Here is a 19,021-nt window from a genome sequence, read left to right as displayed (position 1 = left end):
ACCAGTCATGATTCAGACTCCACACATAGGTGCTCCAGTTGTTTTCTGAATGCTATATGTGGAATATCCCTCTTGCATCCTAGAGGGAGGGGCCAGTGTAAGGGAAGAGAGCTTGTCAAGCAGCTAGGATTCAGCATGGCTGCCACTCAGTTGTGAATTTACAACATTTTAAAAGTTTAATGAGGATTAGGCTCTCCTTAGCCCATCAGAAGTACAGAGAAAGCGGGGACAAATTACTTGTCCCCTTTGAAGTCAATGGCAAAACTCCTATTAACTTTAAGGGGGGCAGGATTTCAGCCCACAGAGTATGCTCTAGCTCTAAAACAAGTTCTAAGGATATCTGTGTTCTCACATGGTTTGTGGTGATATAATCTTAACCATAATTATTCCATATTTTGTTGACTATACTTAAAGGCTATTATAAGATGTTAGTACAAACATAAAAGGTTACAGATGTTGGCCCATGTGAAAACTAAATCAGTCCAAAAATTGTTGATTAGACAACTTTTTTGAGACTCTGTCATAATAAAGACTAGGATAAAGGTCCTGTAGTATGCTGAGAAACACTGGATGACTTTTTGGAATGACTGGAAAAATTATAAAAGGTAGGAAACATTTACAGGCTTTACTCCAGTATTTTAAATCATTACATCTCTCAAACAGACAAGAGGATTTGTTGCAACCAGTAAACCTTACAATGGATGCTCGGAGATCACTAATCCTGAAGCAGTGAAGGAGAAAATTGCTTTGATGCAGAGAGGCCAGTGCATGTTTGCTGAAAAGGCACGAAACATCCAAAAAGCTGGAGCAATAGGGGGCATTGTTATTGGTAAATAAAACTATCCTTATTGTTTTGTACAAATGTAACCTGTTTTTTCTCCCAGGATTATTTAGATTATATATAAGCATATTTTCAAGGCTGGCAGGCATCTGTTACATTCTTGTGAGCAGTCAGTACAACAAGGTACAGAAATCCTGTTATTGGAACAAATGAGGTGTGTATACTTACTATCCTGCTTGCACACAAGAATGGAGCCAGACAGAAACCTACTAGTGGAAAAATTCAGTGTGGGGGTTTGTTCTGACAAATTGGAATTTACAAATTAACTTTTGTTTGTAGCTCAGTGTTGTGAAATGAAAGAGAATGGTGGTTCTATTCGCAGGGGTGGGCAAACTTTTTGGCCTGAGGGCCACATCGGGTTTTAGAAATTGTATGGAGGGCCAGTTTGGAGGTGTGTGTGGGGGGGAGGGGGGGCGTGGCCCACCCCTGGGACCCCGGCCCATCCAACCCCTCCTCTGACTGCTCCCTATGCTCCTTGGAGCACCGGTGGCTGGCGACACTGCAGACACGCCACCCGGCTGGAGCCAGCCACGTGCAGCACAGAGTACTGGGTCAGGCTGGGCTCTGCAGCTGCGCTGCCCCTGGAGCTTGCAGCCCTGCTGCCCGGAGCATTGCGGTGGCAGTGGAGCGAGCTGAGTCTGCGGGGGAAGGGGCAGGGGTGAGCCTCCCGAGCCAGGAACTCAGGGGCTGGGCAGGAAGGTCCCACGGGCCGGATATGGCCCGCAGGCCGTAGTTTGCCTACCTCTGTTCTATCAGCTTCATTCCCTCACCTATGCTTTCCCAACTAAGTTAGTAGTTCTAGAGAGAAATGTACCATTTACATTCCTTATTAAAAGTTGAGTAACTATTCTTTCAGTATTGAAAATAGATAATGGATTAGTAGCAATCCTGAAATGATGTACATTGAGACCTTTTACATTCAGGAATGCATCTGCTCGTGAAATAGCTTTTTCCTTCTAGGTCCAGCACTATTCTTGACTTTCCACAGCCAGGCAGGCATCCATCAGCTATTGAGCCTTTTGAGGCAAGTTGAAAATACAGAATTAAAGATGCTGGAGATGCCTAAGAATATGCCCTCCCACCCACAAATTCTCATCACCATTTTAGGCGAGCAAATAGAATTGAAATACATTCCACCTTTCAACTTAACTTGCTTCTGTCCACTCAGAAACCTCTTGTCTCCAACAGGAAATAAGGTTAGAAAACTGTAAATCTGGGGAATTCTAATTAAACTGTAGCACATTCTCTGAAATTCCCACACCAGCTATTCAAGCTACCATTATCCTGTGAAATGGGAGAGCATCAATCTGAACTATATACAGAATGGAAAAGCCTGCTTACTCTGACTTTCTATTGGCTAGATGACAATGAGGGAAGCAGCAGCGACACTGCTCCTCTATTCCAAATGGCTGGTGATGGAAAGAATACAGATGACATCAAAATCCCCATGCTCTTCCTGTTCAACAAAGAAGGAAATATTATACTTGATGCAATCAGAGAATATGAGTCTGTAGAAGTGCTTCTCTCTGATAAAGCAAAAGACAGAGGTAAGGGCAAAGCCATGTGTGTCTTAATATTACTTATCTTTATCTGTTGGCATAATGTGAAATATAAAATGAATAATGGCTTTTACTTTCTACCTGAAAAAATAAGTGGATTGAGATAGAATTTTCATCTCAATCTGACCTCCATAATTCTAGTTTGTTGAATTAGTTTCATTCAAACTAACAATCTCTTAGAATTTTCCAATACATGTCCAAATTATTTAACTTGAAACACTTTAAACAATAGAAAAAGTGAACATTATAATTTTGGTGTAACAAATTTGACTAGTAGTGCTATAGCATTTTTTTTTAAAGCCTCTTAAACCCTTTTTTCTTGGAAGAGGTTTTCATATTCTGCTTTGATATCAAGACAGGAATAGGCTGTGTATGTTTCAGGATCCTGACTTGTAGATGCTTCTCAGTTCCAAGTGATTTTCTTCATATCTGTAAAGATAGACCTGATTTTTCTCACTGCAAAGACTAGGCAAATGTGGTTCTCATTGAGCATTTAATTTCAGAAAGGGGATCAACACAAAAATGAGGAAGTCAGTTAAACAGAAATTAAAAGGTACAGCACCAAAAGTAAAATCCCTACAAGCTGCATGGAAACTTTTTAAAGACTCCATAATAAAGGCTCAACTTAAATGTATATCCCAAATTAAGAGAACCAAAAAAGAGCCACCATAGCTAAAACAATGAAGAAGTAAAAGAAAAAGTGAGAGGCAAAAAGGCATCCTTTAAAAAGTGGAAGTTAAATCCTAGTGAGGAAAATAGAATAAAATAGAATGACCACATTATCAATTTGTTCCCAAACCTCCTCTAAACTAAACAGTAATAAGTTACCAGGACCAGATAGTATTCACCCAGGAGTTCTGAAGGAACTTAAATGTGAAATGACAGGACTACTAACTGTAGTCTGTAAATCAGCTTCTGTACCAAATGACTGGAGGATAGCTAATGTGATACCAATTTTTAAAAAGGGCTCCAGAGGTGACCCCAGCAATTACATGCCGGTAAGCCTTCAGTACTGGGCAGACTGGTTGAAACTATAGTAAAGAACAAAATTGTCAGACACATAGATGAACATAATTTGTTGGGGAAGTGTCAACATGGTTTTTATAAAGGGAAATCATGCCTCACCGATCTACTAGAATTCTTTGAGGGGGTCAACAAGCATGTGCACAAGGGGGATACAGTGGATCTAGTGTATTTATATTTTCAGAAAGCCTTTGACAAGGCCCAATCACCAAAGGCTCTTAAGCAAAGTAAGCAGTTCTGGGATAAGAGGGAAGTTTCCTATCTTTTAACCGGTTACCAAAGGGTAGGAATAAATGGTCAGTTTTCATAGTAGAGAGAGCTAAATAGTGGTGTCCTCCAGGGGTCTGTACTATAATGGGCCAGGTCCTATTTAACATATTCATAAATAAGCTGGAAAAAGGGGTAAACAGTGAGGTGTTTACCGCATTTGCAGCTGATACAAAACTACTCAAGATGGTCTGACTGGGACTTAACTGTGAAGAGCTACAAAAGGATCTCTCAAAACTGGGTGACTGGGCAACAAAATGGCAGATGAAGTTCAGTGTTGATAAATGCAAAGTAATGCACATTGAAAAACATAAACCCACCTATACATATAAAATAATGGGATCTAAATTAGCCGTTACCACTCAAGAAAGAGATCTTGGATTCACTGGGGATAGTTCTCTGAAAACATCCACTCAATGTGCAGCGGCAGTCAAAAATGCAAACAATGTTGGGAATCATTAAGAAGGATAGATAAGAAGACAGAAAATATCATATTGCCTCTATGTAAATCCATGATACGCCCACATCTTAAATACTGCATTCAGATGTGGTCATCCCATCTCAAAAAAGATATATTGGAATTGGAAAAAGTTCAGAAAAAGGCAACAAAAATGATTAGGGGTATGGAATATCTTCCGTATGAGGAGAGATTAATAAGATAGACTTTTCAGATGAGAAAAGAAACAACTAAGGGGGGGAGATGATCAAGGTCTATAAAATCATGACTGGTGTGGAGAAAGTAAATAAGGAAGTGTTACTTAGTCCTCAGAACAGAAGAACTAGGGGTCACCAAATGAAATTAAAAGGCAGGAGGTTTAAAACAAACAAAAGGCAGTATTTTTTCACACTACGCACAGTCAACCTGTGGAACTCCTTGCCAGAGGATGTTGTGAAGGCCAAGGCTATAACAGGGTTCAAAAGAGAACTAGATAAGTTCATGGAGGATAGGTCCATCAATGACTATTAGTCAGAATGGTAGGGATGATGTCCGTAGCCTCTGTTTGCCGGAAACTGGGAATGGGCAACGGGATGGATCACTTGATGATAACCTGTTCTGTTCATTCCCTTTGGGGCACCTGGCATTGGCCACTGTCAGAAGACAGGATACTGGACTAGATGGATCTTTGGTGTGATCCAGTATGGCTGTTCTTATGAGATTAAAGTTGTCAGTACCAGTAATTTTACATTATATTAATTATCCTGCTTATGTGGCAGTATCCATTCCATCAGCATAGATAGCGGATATATTTTCAGTGAAAATGCACAGCTAGGAGATTATTTCTAGACTCTATTCTAGCAAACTTCCCCCAGATAGAATTTAAATTCCAGTAATACTGCTTTTTTTTCAAACAGGCTATTTTGGGGAGCAGCATATGAACTTTAACTTCTCTAGTAAACTAACATCAGCCCATTCATTTTTCCCCACCGTATATACAAAGCTGAAACACAAAGTTACAGCACTTCTGGATTCCTCACATGGAATCTTGATGTCCACCTATTTATACCAATGGGTGAGCTGTTCAGAGTAGTTCTTCGCTATTAAATCCTTTCTAGGGCAACAGCAGTATAAACAAACCAATCCTTCGCTTCCACCAAACACAAGAGGATATTGTGTGTTATGGATTTTTAATGCATATGTGCTTTCTCCCCTCCTTGTGCTACCATTGGAATTTCAGCAACAATATTTAAAGGTAAAATGATTCCAAACTACATTATTGATAGCAGTAAGTATCTTATATTAATAATCAAGTTATATACAGTTGGACTACCTAGAATTCTTGAAAACAGTTTCCTTTATTTAGCAGTGTCAGTTTTTTAGTTTTGAACATTTACGTAATTGAACCAGAACCACCGTCTAACATTAACATAATGGGGAGCCAAGGTAGGGTGCAGTTTTATGTACTAGTATGTCTGAATTTAAATTTAAAAGAATAGATCATAGCTTTGCGAGTTTATCAAATGAAGACCTTGTGGTTGTACCCACTACCTTCCATGGCTCTTTGGGCTGCAATAAACTCCAGTCTCATAATTCAAGAGCCATGGTGGGCTGGAGTGTACACTCATCATTAAGAAGCAGACAGCAGTGACATAAGAGCATTGCTAGCTAAGTGTGAAGAACCACTACAGATGCTAGTATCCTGAATTGACTAAACTTATGAGCAAATGATAAATTAACTTTATAATTAAAGAACAGTATTTGCAAAAGGCTTAATATACAGCACTCAAAAGGGACTAAGATTCTCCATACTAATAAAAATCTGAACCTTCATGAGGTCTGGAATAAGATCAAGGGAGACAATTGAAAATAAAATGTAAGTGTTCATTTTCCAGTGTATTTCAGTTGCCTTTTGAAAGTACTTACAATTTTTTTTTAAATAAAGATCTAGAAATGGAAAACATGGACCAGAAGTCATCTGAAAATGATTCACATAAGCAGAGACCAGAAGAGACTTCAGCATCTCAGGACCTCAGCTTGGTCAGTCAAGAGCCTGAAGGAGAAGAAAGTTCTGATGTTACTCACCTTGATTCATTATCTCCTGTTGATGCAGACAGTGATAGCATTTCCATTTCAAACCAGGAGTCCTGTATCACAGAAATCCATGAGGCTAATGTTCAAGAGACAGAAAGTACAGAATTAGATAACCAGCCTCAGGAACAATCTCAGACTGAGACAGATTCCAGCTCCAATGTGAATTGGGATAATAAAGTCCAGCCTATGGAATCCATATTAGCAGATTGGAATGAAGATATAGAAGCATTTGAAATGATGGAAAAGGATGAACTATGACTTCTAATAACTTATTTGTGGATAAACAAAACGGTAAATTTGTTGGGTAAAAGAGGCCCTAATATCTAAGAATTAGAAATTGTTCAGTATTGTGATGAGCAACCAGGTTTCACCTGGATAATATAATAGAAACCCAGCACATGTTATAATTTATATAGTTTTAATTTTTCCTGTTTTGAAATGGGAATGTGCAATTGAACTGTTTGTATGGCTCTGTTGCATGGTGCTGTAATACAGGAGGTTTCATTCAGGGAATTAATCAGATTTCTGCATTCCAGGCTTCTGGAGAGCAGATTGCCTTGGCCTCTGGAAAGGTAGAAGTTGAATGTAATGGGATTAATGCACCACTTGTTGGCTGGTTATGGCACTTGAAGGCAATAGTCAGAGGCTATTCTAGTTGAAGGTGCAGTTTCACTGATAAAGGCCTTTATGGAGAGAGAGAGGTGAAATGGTGAGACATTTCCAGCTGTAAGGTCTTTAAGACACAGCTAGAAACAGCTCAATTTGTCCTGACATTTATATCCCAATAAGATATAGCAGTGTTGCTCATCACTCCTTCCATCTGTTGTTTTGAAGAATGACCAAGATGACTTGGATTTTTCCTCTTATTTCAACTAGAGTGGCTGTATAAACCAAAGGTAACATGCTCTACTAGGAAGCTCTTTTAGGAAAATTAAGAAAGCTTTGCTAATTAGAGGACTAGTACATAAAGGTTCACAGTGATTATGAGGATTGTTACTTGAATTAAGGTAAATTGGGCAAAACACATTTTAATACAATTTTTCCTTTTTGGCCTTCCGTGCTTAAAGTTATCAAGCTTAAAACTACTCTAAGACACAGAACTTAGCATTATTATTATTCTCTGAAAATAGATACTCAATAGATGAGAATTTCAGTGACAATTTCTGTTTTCTCTAGAAGAAATACATCTGTCAGCCTTACATTTGTAACACTTGGGCAAGAAGGCCAGTATCAATAGTGAAGCACAACTGTTTACCTTTAGCTGTTGGGTCCATAATTCAAAATTTAGTGGTGTGAAGTCAAAGAATAATTGATATGATACTTCTGGGAGGGGGGTGGTGTTAATACGGGTAAGCATGGTTCCTAATTTATCATGTTTTTGGAAGTATCCTCTAATTAAACCACAAGTCTGTTTAAGCAAACAAGAAGCAGTTAGCTTAACTGTGTCCAAATTAAAACTGCCAAAATTCTAGTTTAAGTTGATATATAAACACAGGTTTTAGTTAATTATGGTTCAATTCAGTATTTAATCTGTTTTTTCCTTTTCAGAGAGAGACTTAACACTGCCTACATCATGCACCAGACTAAAACTGAAAGTTTTAATATTTATATATAGTCTTTATACTGGCAGACAGATGTATCCCTGTCTGAAGTGCACCTTTCATTTTACTGGTGAGATTAAAATGTGCCGAATATGCAAATACCAATCAGTACAGCCATACTGTATTGTACTTATGTATATTCATATACAGTTTCAAGTCCCAGACAAATGTTGTATACATGTAATCCGACAATGACACTTGCTCTCAAGGGTATCAAAATGCACAAGTACCTTTGAGAGCATGTTAGTCAATCATAATACTATACAGAAATTGAATGACAATTTAACTGAATAGAGGTGTAGTTAACTTTGAGATAGTGAAGCAGTAGGGAACTAGTGAATAAGTGTCCTTTTAAAACGTAGTTTTAATTTCTTTGCACAAATAACTATGGAGGTTTGGGCTTAATATATTGGTACAGTGCTGAAGCTTAATACTTTGTCATTTTAGACTGAGGGATTGATTTTAAAGGATGGGATTATTCCTCAAAATCTTTGAAGTGTCCTTTGTAACTTGGGTGCCCAGCTCATGCAATTGAGGCATGCCTGGTATGGCCACAGAATCCATTGACTTCAGTGCGTGTTTTACTGGGCAAAAGGTGATGTGGCTGCAAGTGGCCAGTTGCACCATAGGGTGATGTAGTTCAGAAATCCTAACTCTAAAAAGGAGTTAAATATTTCCAAACATCAGAACCTAGTGCCACTAATGAAGGTTTTTATTCTAACGCTACTGGATGTAGGCTACGCTAGTAAAAGCTGCACAGCTTCTGTCTTGCTCCATTTAGGTATTTTTAAGGATTGTAAGTAAAGTGGTTCTCTGGTCATTACATTAGCAAAAGGTTTGTCAAATTAAATTTTAATATGACAGCTCAAGTTTTCAGTTCCTTCCTGCAGAAGGTGATTTAGTTTTTAAGTCTAAAATTTGTCTTTAGAAACATTATTAGAAGTTGATGCTCTAATTCTCCCTGTCACCACAAGGTAATCTTTTATGACTGACTAACCTTACATTAAGTGTAAACACCGGCACGACAGTTCTGACACAAGCACATTCCATCCTTTGAAGTGAGGGCTTGTTAAGAGAATCCCTTGATATAATTTTTGAAGCATCTAGAGAGTGGTGGTCTACCTCAGATAAATGTCCCCTTTTTTGAGATAATTTAACTTTACCTTTTTAAGTGATTATGACCGCCGTAGATCCATGATTTACAGAACTGAATCAGGTAAAGTTGACCTTTTGGGAAAGAAAAGGATAAATTAGGGGACAATTTTATTCAGGTTTTTTTCACTGTGTCTTTCCTAATAAAGATGGAAATAGACTTTAGTTTTAACCTCTTCATATCACTCTAAAAATACAACAACATTTTCTGTAACATGTCTATGCCATTTTAAAAAGAAAAAGGAATGTATGATTGAACAGAAGATAATTTTGGAGAGGGGAGTAGGGTGTACTTTGCAAATTTTTAAAAACTTTCATTGTGCTTAGAGAATATTGCTCTTGCATCACGGTAAGTCAATATCATGTGTATGATTGTGCTATTTGATTAACTAGAACACTGAAGAGTTTAGGATTCTTATTTAGAACTAGTACATCTTATTCCCTCATGTAATTCAAAGAAGCCAATTTAATAGTTCCTTTGATGTTAAAGGAATATTCTCTATTTACACTTACTGTTTCATAATCTATGAAGTTTTAAAATAAGATGAGCATTGTTTCTCCTCCTCCCGCCGTGGTTTTAGCTGAAGGCTTGTCTTTAGTCAGTGAAACCATGTGTGTCGAGATTGTAGTAAATGTTAACAGGACACCTTATGCAAAGGCTTCAGTCAGAACATAGAAAAAACATTCTGTGAATGAAATATTGTATGTTCAGATTTTATAGGATTTTTTACCAGCCCGATTTACATCTGTATATTTTCTTATGATGTAACTTATGAAATATCTAATAACAGGTGCTGTAATACTACTGTTGGGTTTTACTGTCTGGTGATAAGTGTATACAATATTTCTAAGAGCAACTATGTACTGTGATGTAAAGTCTGGGCTAAAATGTATATAATCCTTGTATATAATTGTGTACTGGATTATAATGGTTGATTGTAAAGACTTAATAAAATATGTAAATATCCTTTGAGAATTGCCTGCATGATCCACATCATCCCCTTCTGGAAAGCTTTACCATCATCCCTCACAGTATCAGAGGCTATAGGAGGAGTCCTGGCCCCTCACTCATTTCCTTCCAGCAGCCAAAGAATCTAATCACAACCTCCTCTAGTGCCATTGAGCTGTACATCTTCCAGTTTAAATAACTGCTTTAGTCTCAGTTGAGGGGGACTAACACTCGTTACCTTATTAGCCACCCTGGTACTATGTTGCACATGGTACCCTTCTATGGTGGACACACACATACAGAGCTTCACTTGTCCCAGGGAGATGCTCGGCAAAGGGCCTTGTGTTTTGTTGGTATAGACAAGAGCAGGGACTCACCCCACCTCCCAAACCCAGGTCTCTTGCAAGGCTCTACAAAGGATAGATAGCCTCAGATCTAGCCTGATTTGAGCAATGTGGGTAATTAAAACATTGGAACAACAGATGGTGGGGTCTCCATTGCATGAAGACTTTAAATCAAGATTGGATGTCTTTTTGGAAAGTAAGCTTTAGGTCAACCACAGCCAATGGGCTTGATGTAGGAAATACAGACCATAGACTTTTACCTAGTAGTATACAGACAGTAAGATCAATGCTCATAATAGTCCATTCTGGCTAACGGTGGTAATAGGCCCTGCACTACTTTCTGAACACTGAATGTTCAGCTCTGTGGATGTACTATTTCTGGATTTTAGCAAAGCTTTTGATACAGTCTCCCACAGTATTCTTGCCAGCAAGTTAAAGAAGTCTGGGCTGGATGAATGGACGGTAAGGTGGATAGAAAACTGGCTAGATGGTCAGGCTCAACGGGTAGTGATCAATGGTTCCATGTCTAGTTGGCAGCCGGTATCAAGTGGAGTGCCCCAAGGGTCGGTGCTGGGGCCGGTTTTGTTCAATATCTTCATTAACGATCTGGAGGATGGTGTGGACTGCACCCTGAGCAAGTTTGCAGATGACACTAAACTGGGAGGAGTGGTTGATACGCTGGAGGGTAGGGATAGGATACAGAGGGACCCAGACAAATTAGAGGATTGGGCCAAAAGAAATATGATGAGGTTCAAGGACAAGTGCAGAATCCTGCACTTAGGACGGAAGAATCCCATGCACTGCTACAGACTAGGGACCGAATGGCTGGGTAGCAGTTCTGCAGAAAAGGACCTATGGGTTACGGTGGACGAAAAGCTGAATATGAGTCAACAGTGTGCCCTTGTTGCCAAGAAGGCTAATGGCATTTTGGGTTGTATAAGTAGGGGCATTTCCAGCAGATCGAGGGATGTGATCATTCCCCTCTACTCAGCACTGGTGAGGCCTCATTTGGAGTACTGTGTCCAGTTTTGGGCCCCACACTACAAGAAGGATGTGGATAAATTGGAGAGAGTCCAGCAGAGGGCAACAAAAATGATTAGGGGGCTGGAGCACATGACTTATGAGGAGAGGCTGAGGGAACTGGGATTGTTTAGTCTGCAGAAGAGAAGAATGAGGGGGGATTTGATAGCTGCTTTCAACTACCTGAAAGGGGGTTCCAAAGAGGATGGATCTAGACTGTTCTCAGTGGTAGAAGATGACAGAACAAGGAGTAATGGTCTCAAGTTGCAGAGGGGGAGGTTTAGGTTGGATATTAGGAAAAACTTTTTCACTAGTAGGGTGGTGAAGAACTGGAATGGGTTACCTAGGGAGGTAGTGGAATCTCCTTCCTTAGAGGTTTTTAAGGTCAGGCTTGACAAAGCCCTGGCTGGAATGATTTAGTTGGGTTTGGTCCTGCTTTGAGCAGGGGGTTGGACTAGATGACCTCCTGAGGTCCCTTCCAACCCTGAGATTCTATGAATCCTCAAGAGAGTAGGAACCTATTCCTCCTTCTTGCAGGATGCAGTGACCTCAGCAACTATCTCCTCTCTTAACTAGCCCTGAAAGATGTTAAAATCCTTAACCCTGCCTATCTACAGCATTATGCTTCAAACTGACAGCTGTTGAGAGAAAACTCAGCCTGTTTGGGTGACTGCTGTGACCCCAATCCTTCATTGAACAGTACCTTATTGTAATAGTCTATGATTCTATGATAATCAGGGTTGGAAGGGACCTCAGGAGGTCATCTAGTCGAACCCCCAACTAAATCATCCCAGCCAGGGCTTTGTCAAGCCTGACCGTGAAGGAGATTCCACCACCTCCCTAGGTAACCCATTCCAGTGCTTCACCACCCTCCTAGTGAAAGTTTTTCCTAATATCTAAACCTCCCTCACTGCAACTTGAGACCATTACTCCTTGTTCTGTCACCTGCTACCACTGGTAGCCTTCTTGGCAACAAGAGCACACTGTCGACTCATATCCAGCTTCTCATCCACAGTAACCCAGAGGTCTTTTTCTGCAGAACTGCTGCCTAGCCATTCAGGCCTTAGTCTGTAGCAGTCCATGGATTCTTCCGTCCTAAGTGCAGGATTCTGCACTTGTCCTTGTTGAACCTCATCAGGTTTCTTTTGGCCCAATCCTCTAATTTGTCTAAACTGGCCAAAGACTTAATAGATTTGGAATGCCCCATGCATCCATGACCCACAAGTCTACTCATAGCAAGAATAGTTTCTAGGTAGAAAGGCTTATTCTTAAGCTATTAGTGCATAGCATATTCCTAGCCTACTCATTTTTAAAAGGGAAGCATTCTACACTTGGACCTGAAATCCCTGCAACTGTTTGAAGCCTTAACATGGCAGGTTTGTAAGTGCAAGAGTTACCAAGAAGCTGTAATGCTTCTCCTCGGTCAGTCATTCCCAAACTGGGGTTTGTGAAATGTTACGGGGGTTCTCAGGGAAAAAATTCCTGAATGGCAGACAGAGCTGTCCCTAGGGACCCCAGGCAGCATGGGGCCAGAAGCCTCCAGAGCCCCTAGACTTCCAAGAGCCACGCAGATCAAACCAAGCATGTTTATCACACTGAGGAGATTTAAATTTCAAGACTCTTTATAAGAAGTGGAAAGGGAGGTGGATTTTTTTTTGCTGTTTTTAAAATTAAATAGGCAGCTAGTATTGTTTTCAAAATTATTATGAAGAACAAGTTTAAGCTTTGTTGTAATGTGCGTTGTTTGCCTGGACTGCTCAAGACCTGAACGCTTGTGTAGGAGGAACTCTTTGAGTTGGTTTCTTAAATATCTTCATGCTGTTCCACATCTGATACTCCTTGATAAAACATAGGAGCCTTGTCTTATAACAGGTTTATTCAAAGTGATACAAGCTACAAAAGTGAGATCTTGGTAGAGAGTTGCTGTTTTCATAATGTAATAAAATAGTGTAATAAGCATGTAATTAAAAAAATTTTATATTTCCAAGATCACTGCTTTTATAATTTATACTCGGGTAAAGGAAACAATCCCTGGAAATATTCATTTTTAGGAGGGGGTTTGCAAGACTTGACATTTTAGTGAAAGGGGTTCACAAGTTTGAAAGCCACTGTCCTAGATAAACCCATGCTGCAAAATGAAAAATATTCTCTACTGGGGCAATCTGCAACCAGACTGAGCTTGGGTCTGCTGTTGTTCCATCTCCTACTACTGACAGAGTCCATCCTACTACAGCTTCCCTGTCAAGACTCCACTCTGCTCAGTCATTTTTCAGTGAAGAGATTTCTCAAGAGGCTATGACATGCCATTCCATCTGTTCATAGACCCACACCTATGAGATTTAAACCTACCTCTCAACACTGATGAAACAAACCTTTTTCAGATAGCTCTCCTTCCTCCTTGTTTTATTGACATCAGAAAGGAGGATTATTAAATTGGTGGGTGTTCTCATATACAATTTTCCCTGAGGATAGCGTGACCTTCCAGCCGCACTTGAAGTTTTTATCTAACAGTCTCCACTTCCCAGCCAAACCACAAGAATTACCAACAAAGACTAAGGCCAGGTCTACACTACTGACATATATATATATATGTGTTACACCTATATAAATGAAAAATCCACAGCCCCGAGCAATATAGTCACACCAAGCTAACACACAGTGCTGTCAGTGGGAGGGCATCTCCTGTCAACATAGTTACTCTCATGCAGGTGGAATAACTATGCCACTGGGAGAAGCTCTCCCATCAGCATTGGAGCATCTTCACTTAAAACGCTGCATTGGTTCAGCAGTAGCACTTAAGTGTAGACCTGCCCTAAACTACATAGCCTGTATGTCAAGAGTGCACTGAGCTATTATCTTAGTAGATTTTATTCAGTTGAAATGTCCCTTCATTTATTTGTAGCTTATGGGCATAAACCCACAGCTATGTAACAAATTGTAACATGTCTTGATGCAAAGTAAGGGGCTGGTTAAGTGTCTCAGTTCTCAAACCACTGAGCCAAAGCAATCACCACTAGAACCGGGCAAATAATTTTTAGGTTTAAGGGACCAACCAAAAGATCCCTTCCAAAAAAATCTGTTTAAAACCAAAACTTATTTTTTTTCTTACCAAGACAGAGCTGAAAAATTCATTTCAGATCAAAACACACTAGAAATGGAAAAAACTGAAATAAAACAAAATTAAGGTTTTTTGTTTCTCTTTGGGTGTTCATGTTTGTTTAAATATAGCTAATTTTCAAAATGAAAAGTGAAATGAAGGATTGAAATGTTTCTAAATGGTCAAACGAAACAGTTTAGACTTTTGCAAAGAAAATTTTTTTGGCCCAAACTGCCACATTTGACCTGAAGTCACAGTTTCAGAGCTCCCCGCAAAATGCATTTTCCAGCTACTGTACTATTCACTGAATTTTTTTTACCAAGCTCTAATCACCACTGCTTGTCTCAAATATTGAAATGCACAGCTGCTACACAGAGTATCATCCATTCTTTCACACACAGTTACTCCCTAGGTACAGCCTCAGAATCTGATGTTCTATGTGGCTGTTTGTCTTTATTTAATTAGATCTTCTACAAGGATGATTGCTAGTAAAACTTTCAGGAATGACACTCTATATATGTAGGCAATACTCAGAGTGAACCATGTACTCTGTTGTAACGAGTTCTTTAATTTGATTCCCTGTACAGCTCCACATGACCCAGCTTCACTTCTTTTAAGTCCAAGTGATGGAGTTTTAATTAAAAGAATTAAAGAGCAGCCCATGACTCCTGTAGAACATTGGGTCTTAACATTCAGTATCACAAGGAGTTTGTATGCCCAGAGCTCTAACAGCCAAAGGTCAGACAGGAGTTCCAGCTCAGAGATGGATCGTATAGGCCTATCCCAAGCGTGTGGTCTTTCAGTTTGAGGCAAATATCCTGTTTAAGTGACTGTCTCGACTATAATAGGCAATCTTCCTATTTAAAGTAGCCCTGTTATGGCTCTGCCATATTTCTGTAAAAACTCCCCCAATATCAGCAACAGTGTAACTTAAAAAAAAAATTCTGACCTAACCTGGAGCTGGGGGCAAGTTTCATTTTAACTGGGTTCAGGTACGTGTTAGGGATAAAGTATTTTCATCCCTATTCCAGATGTTTAATAAGCCATTTACTTACTGAAAAATGAAATGGTGCAGGTACTCTGAATGTGTCTTGGGCTTGTTGTGGAAAATTGACCACACGATTGATTTTGGATCAGACAGCCTGAGGCTCCTTTATTTTATACGAGCATATATGCAAGGAGAGTCAGCATGGCCCCATGAAAGGTGGCAAGCTACTCTGCCTTCCGTATATTTCTAGCCAGCTTATAAAGGTTAAAACCACAGACAAATTACACACACATTGTACATTAATTACCTTATTTGGAATATATTGCAAAATTAATATAGGACAAAAGCAAAAACAAGCGTCTCGCCCAGTAGGCCCCCCCCCCCCCCCGTTACTCACTGTCTGTTCTTTTGCGGTTAGCGACCTAACACAACTGTTGTGGTTATATATTTCATAAGCCTGGTTATTGCAAATTATGCTACTTGAGGACTTTATTGCTCTGCCCCCTCATGCCCTTTATACACACAAAGCCATTGTTCCATTTTGGGAACTTTCCACTGTGACTCCTTTTACCTCTTGACACACAAAAGCAACTTTCCATCACTCTTTCATCACTCTGTCCCACTCCTCTCTGCCCCTTATACACAGAGACAAGCTGAACCAAAGTTCAGCACAGCCTAGAAACAAGCTTATCCAAAGTTTAGGCCTAAAAGCCTGGCCAAAGTTGTAAGCCCACCATATTTTCCCTCACAGGCTGCTGAGGGACCAGTCTGCAGGCCAGTCCTAGCTAATGTCTTCATTTAGGATGAGACAGAAGAAAACGGCAGTTTGAGGCCTGGTCTACACTACGATTTTAGGTTGAATTTAGCAGCGTTCTCTCGATTTAACCCTGGACCCGTCCACACGACGAAGCCCTTTTTTTCCAACTTAAAGGGCTCTTTAAATCAATTTCTTTACTCCACCTCCGACGAGGGGATTAGTGCTGAAATCGGCATTGCTGGGTTGAATCTGGGGTAGTGTGGACGCAATTCGACGGTATTGGCCTCCGGGAGCTATCCCAGAGTGCTCCATTGTGACTGCTCTGGACAGCACTCTCAACTCAGAAGCACTGGCCAAGTAGACAGGAAAAAGCCCATGAACTTTTGAATTTCATTTCCTGTTTGGCCACTGTGGCGAGCTGATCAGCACAGGTGACCATGCAGACCTCATCAGCAGAGGTGACCATGGAGTCCCAGAATCGCAAAAGAGCTCCAGCATGGACCGAACGGGAGGTACGGGATCTGATCGCTGTATGGGGAGATGAATCCGTGCTAGCTGAACTCCGTTCCAGTAAACGAAATGCCAAAACATTTGAAAAAGTCTCGAAGCACATGAAGGACAGAGGCTATAACAGGGACTCGCGGCAGTGCCACGTGAAAAATAAGGCGCTCAGGCAAGCCTACCAAAAAAACAGAGAGGCAAACGGCCCCAAACATGCTGCTTCTATGATGCCATTCTAGGGGTTGCAGCCACCAGTACCCCAACCCTGTGCTTTGACTCCGTCAATGGAGTAGGACACAACACGGAAGTGGGTTTGGGGGACGAGGAAGATGATGAGGAGGAGGTTGAAGATAGCTCACAGCAAGGAAGCAGAGAAACCGGTTTCCCCAACAGCCAGGATCTGTTTCTCACCCTGGGCCTGGAGCCAGTAACCCCCAAACCCACCCAAGGCTGCCTCCCGGACCTGCCCGGAGGAGAAGGGACCTCTGGTGAGTGTATCTTTGTAAATATTAGACAGTTTAAAAGCAACTGTGTTTAATGATTAATTTGCCCTGGCATTTGCAGCCAGTACAGCTACTGGAAAAGTCTGCTAACGTGTCTGGGGATGGAGCGGAAATCCTCCAGGGACATCTCCATGAAGCTCTCCTGGAGGTACTCCAAAAGCCTTTGCAAAAGGTTTCTGGGGAGGGGAACCTTATTCCATCCTCCATGGTAGGACACTTTACCATGCCAGGCCAGCAGCACGTAGTCAGGAATCATTGCAGAACAATGCATTGCAGTGTATGGTCCCGGTGTTTGCTGGCGTTCAAACAACATCTGTTCTTTATCTCTCTGTTATCCTCAGGAGAGTAACATCATTCATGGTCACCTGGTTGAAATAGGGTGATTTTCTTAAGCGAACATTCAGAGGTTCCCGTTCCTGCTGGTCAGTTTGCCTGTGGCTGAACAGAAATGTTCCCCGCTGTTAGCCACGCGGTGGGGGGAGGGGTGAAGCCATCAAAATGCGACCTTGTAACGAAAGCACATGTGCTATGTAATGTTAACAGCAAGGTTTACCGTGAAAGAGTGTACCCGTTGTTCTATAAAATGTGTCTTTTTAACTACCACTCAACCTTTTTTTCCTCCACCAGCTTCATATGCTTCTCCTTCCCAGAGGCTAGCGAAGATTAGAAGGCGAAAAAAACCACACTCACGATTAAATGTTCTCTAAGCTCATGCTGTCTTCCCACACTGACAGAGCACAGCAAAATGCATGGAGGCAGACAATGTCAGAGTGCAAGAAAGCACAATATGAACGTGAGGAGAGGTGGCAGGCTGAAGAGAGTAAGTGGCGGGCTGAAGACGATAGGTGGCGTCAGCTTGCTGACAGAAGGCAACGCTCAGGCTGCTGGAGCATCAAACTCATGGTCCAGCGTATGGTTGAGCTGCAGGAAAGGCAGCAGGAGCACAGACACAGCTGCAGCCCGTGTGACCAACCACCCTCCTCCCCAAGTTCCATAGCCTCCTCACCCAGATGCCCAAGAACGCGGGAGGGAGGGGTCTAGCCACTCCACCCCAGAGGATTGCCCAAGCAACAGAAGGCTGGCATTCAATAAGTTTTAAAGATTTTAAGTTTTAAAGTGCAGTGGGGCCTTGTCCTCCCCTCCTCCCCCACCCCACCCCACCCCATGCTTCCCTCCTCCTCCACCCCTTCCGAGCTACCTTGGCAGTTATCCCTCTATTTGTGTGATGAATTAATAAAGAATGCATGAACGTGAAGCATTGACTTTATTGCGTCTGCAAGCGGTGATCAAAGGGGGGAAGGGAGGGTGTTTAGCTTACAGGGAAGTACAGTGAACCAAGGGGCGGGGTGTTCATCAAGGAGAAACAAACAGAACTTTCACACCGTAGCCTGGCCAGTCATGAAACTGGTTTTCAAAGCTTCTCTGATGCGCACCGCGCCCTCCTGTACTCTGCTAACTGCCCTGGTGTCTGGCTGCATGTAATCAGCAGCCAGGTGATTTGCCTCAACCTCCCACCCCACCATAAACGTCTCCCCCTTACTCTCACAGATATTGTGGAGCGCACAGCAAGCGGTAATAACAATAGGAATATTGGTTTAGCTGAGGTCTGTCTGAGTCAGTAAAGCGCGCTTTTAAACGTACAAATACACATTCTACCACCATTCTGCACTTGCTCAGCCTATAGTTGAACAGCTCCTGATTACTGTCCAGGCTGCCTGTGTACAGCTTCATAAGCCATGGCATTAAGGGGTAGGCTGGGTCCCCAAGGATAACTATAGGCATTTCAACATCCCCAATGGTTATTTTCTGGTCTGGGAAGAAAGTCCCTTACTGCAGCTTTTGAAACAGACCAGAGTTCCTGAAGATGCGAGCGTCATGCACCTTTCCCG

General features: G+C 41.3%; 1 protein-coding gene across 6 annotated transcripts in view; it reads left to right on the top strand.

Annotated features, from left to right (window-relative positions):
- Window positions 1-19,021, top strand: part of EDEM3 (ER degradation enhancing alpha-mannosidase like protein 3) — a 71,599-nt gene that overhangs the window by 34,328 nt on the left and 18,250 nt on the right. For 3 of the 6 annotated variants that reach the window (XM_039484647.1, XM_039484650.1, XM_039484651.1), the window contains exons 18-20: window positions 664-829; window positions 2,203-2,388; window positions 6,072-9,940. In XM_039484647.1, the coding sequence (XP_039340581.1) occupies window positions 664-829; window positions 2,203-2,388; window positions 6,072-6,478 (759 nt within the window). In that variant the 3' untranslated portion in view covers window positions 6,479-9,940. Of the gene's footprint in view, window positions 1-663; window positions 830-2,202; window positions 2,389-6,071; window positions 9,941-19,021 lie in introns of those variants that run through there. The other 3 variants (XR_005583668.1, XM_039484649.1, XM_039484648.1) reach the window with 3 other exon arrangements.

This window comes from Mauremys reevesii, linkage group 8 (genome assembly GCF_016161935.1).
Source record: "Mauremys reevesii isolate NIE-2019 linkage group 8, ASM1616193v1, whole genome shotgun sequence".
Classification (NCBI taxonomy): domain Eukaryota; kingdom Metazoa; phylum Chordata; order Testudines; family Geoemydidae; genus Mauremys; species Mauremys reevesii.
The sequence above is the reverse complement of the archived record's forward strand: the minus strand, read 5'-3'. Positions and strand labels throughout refer to the sequence as shown.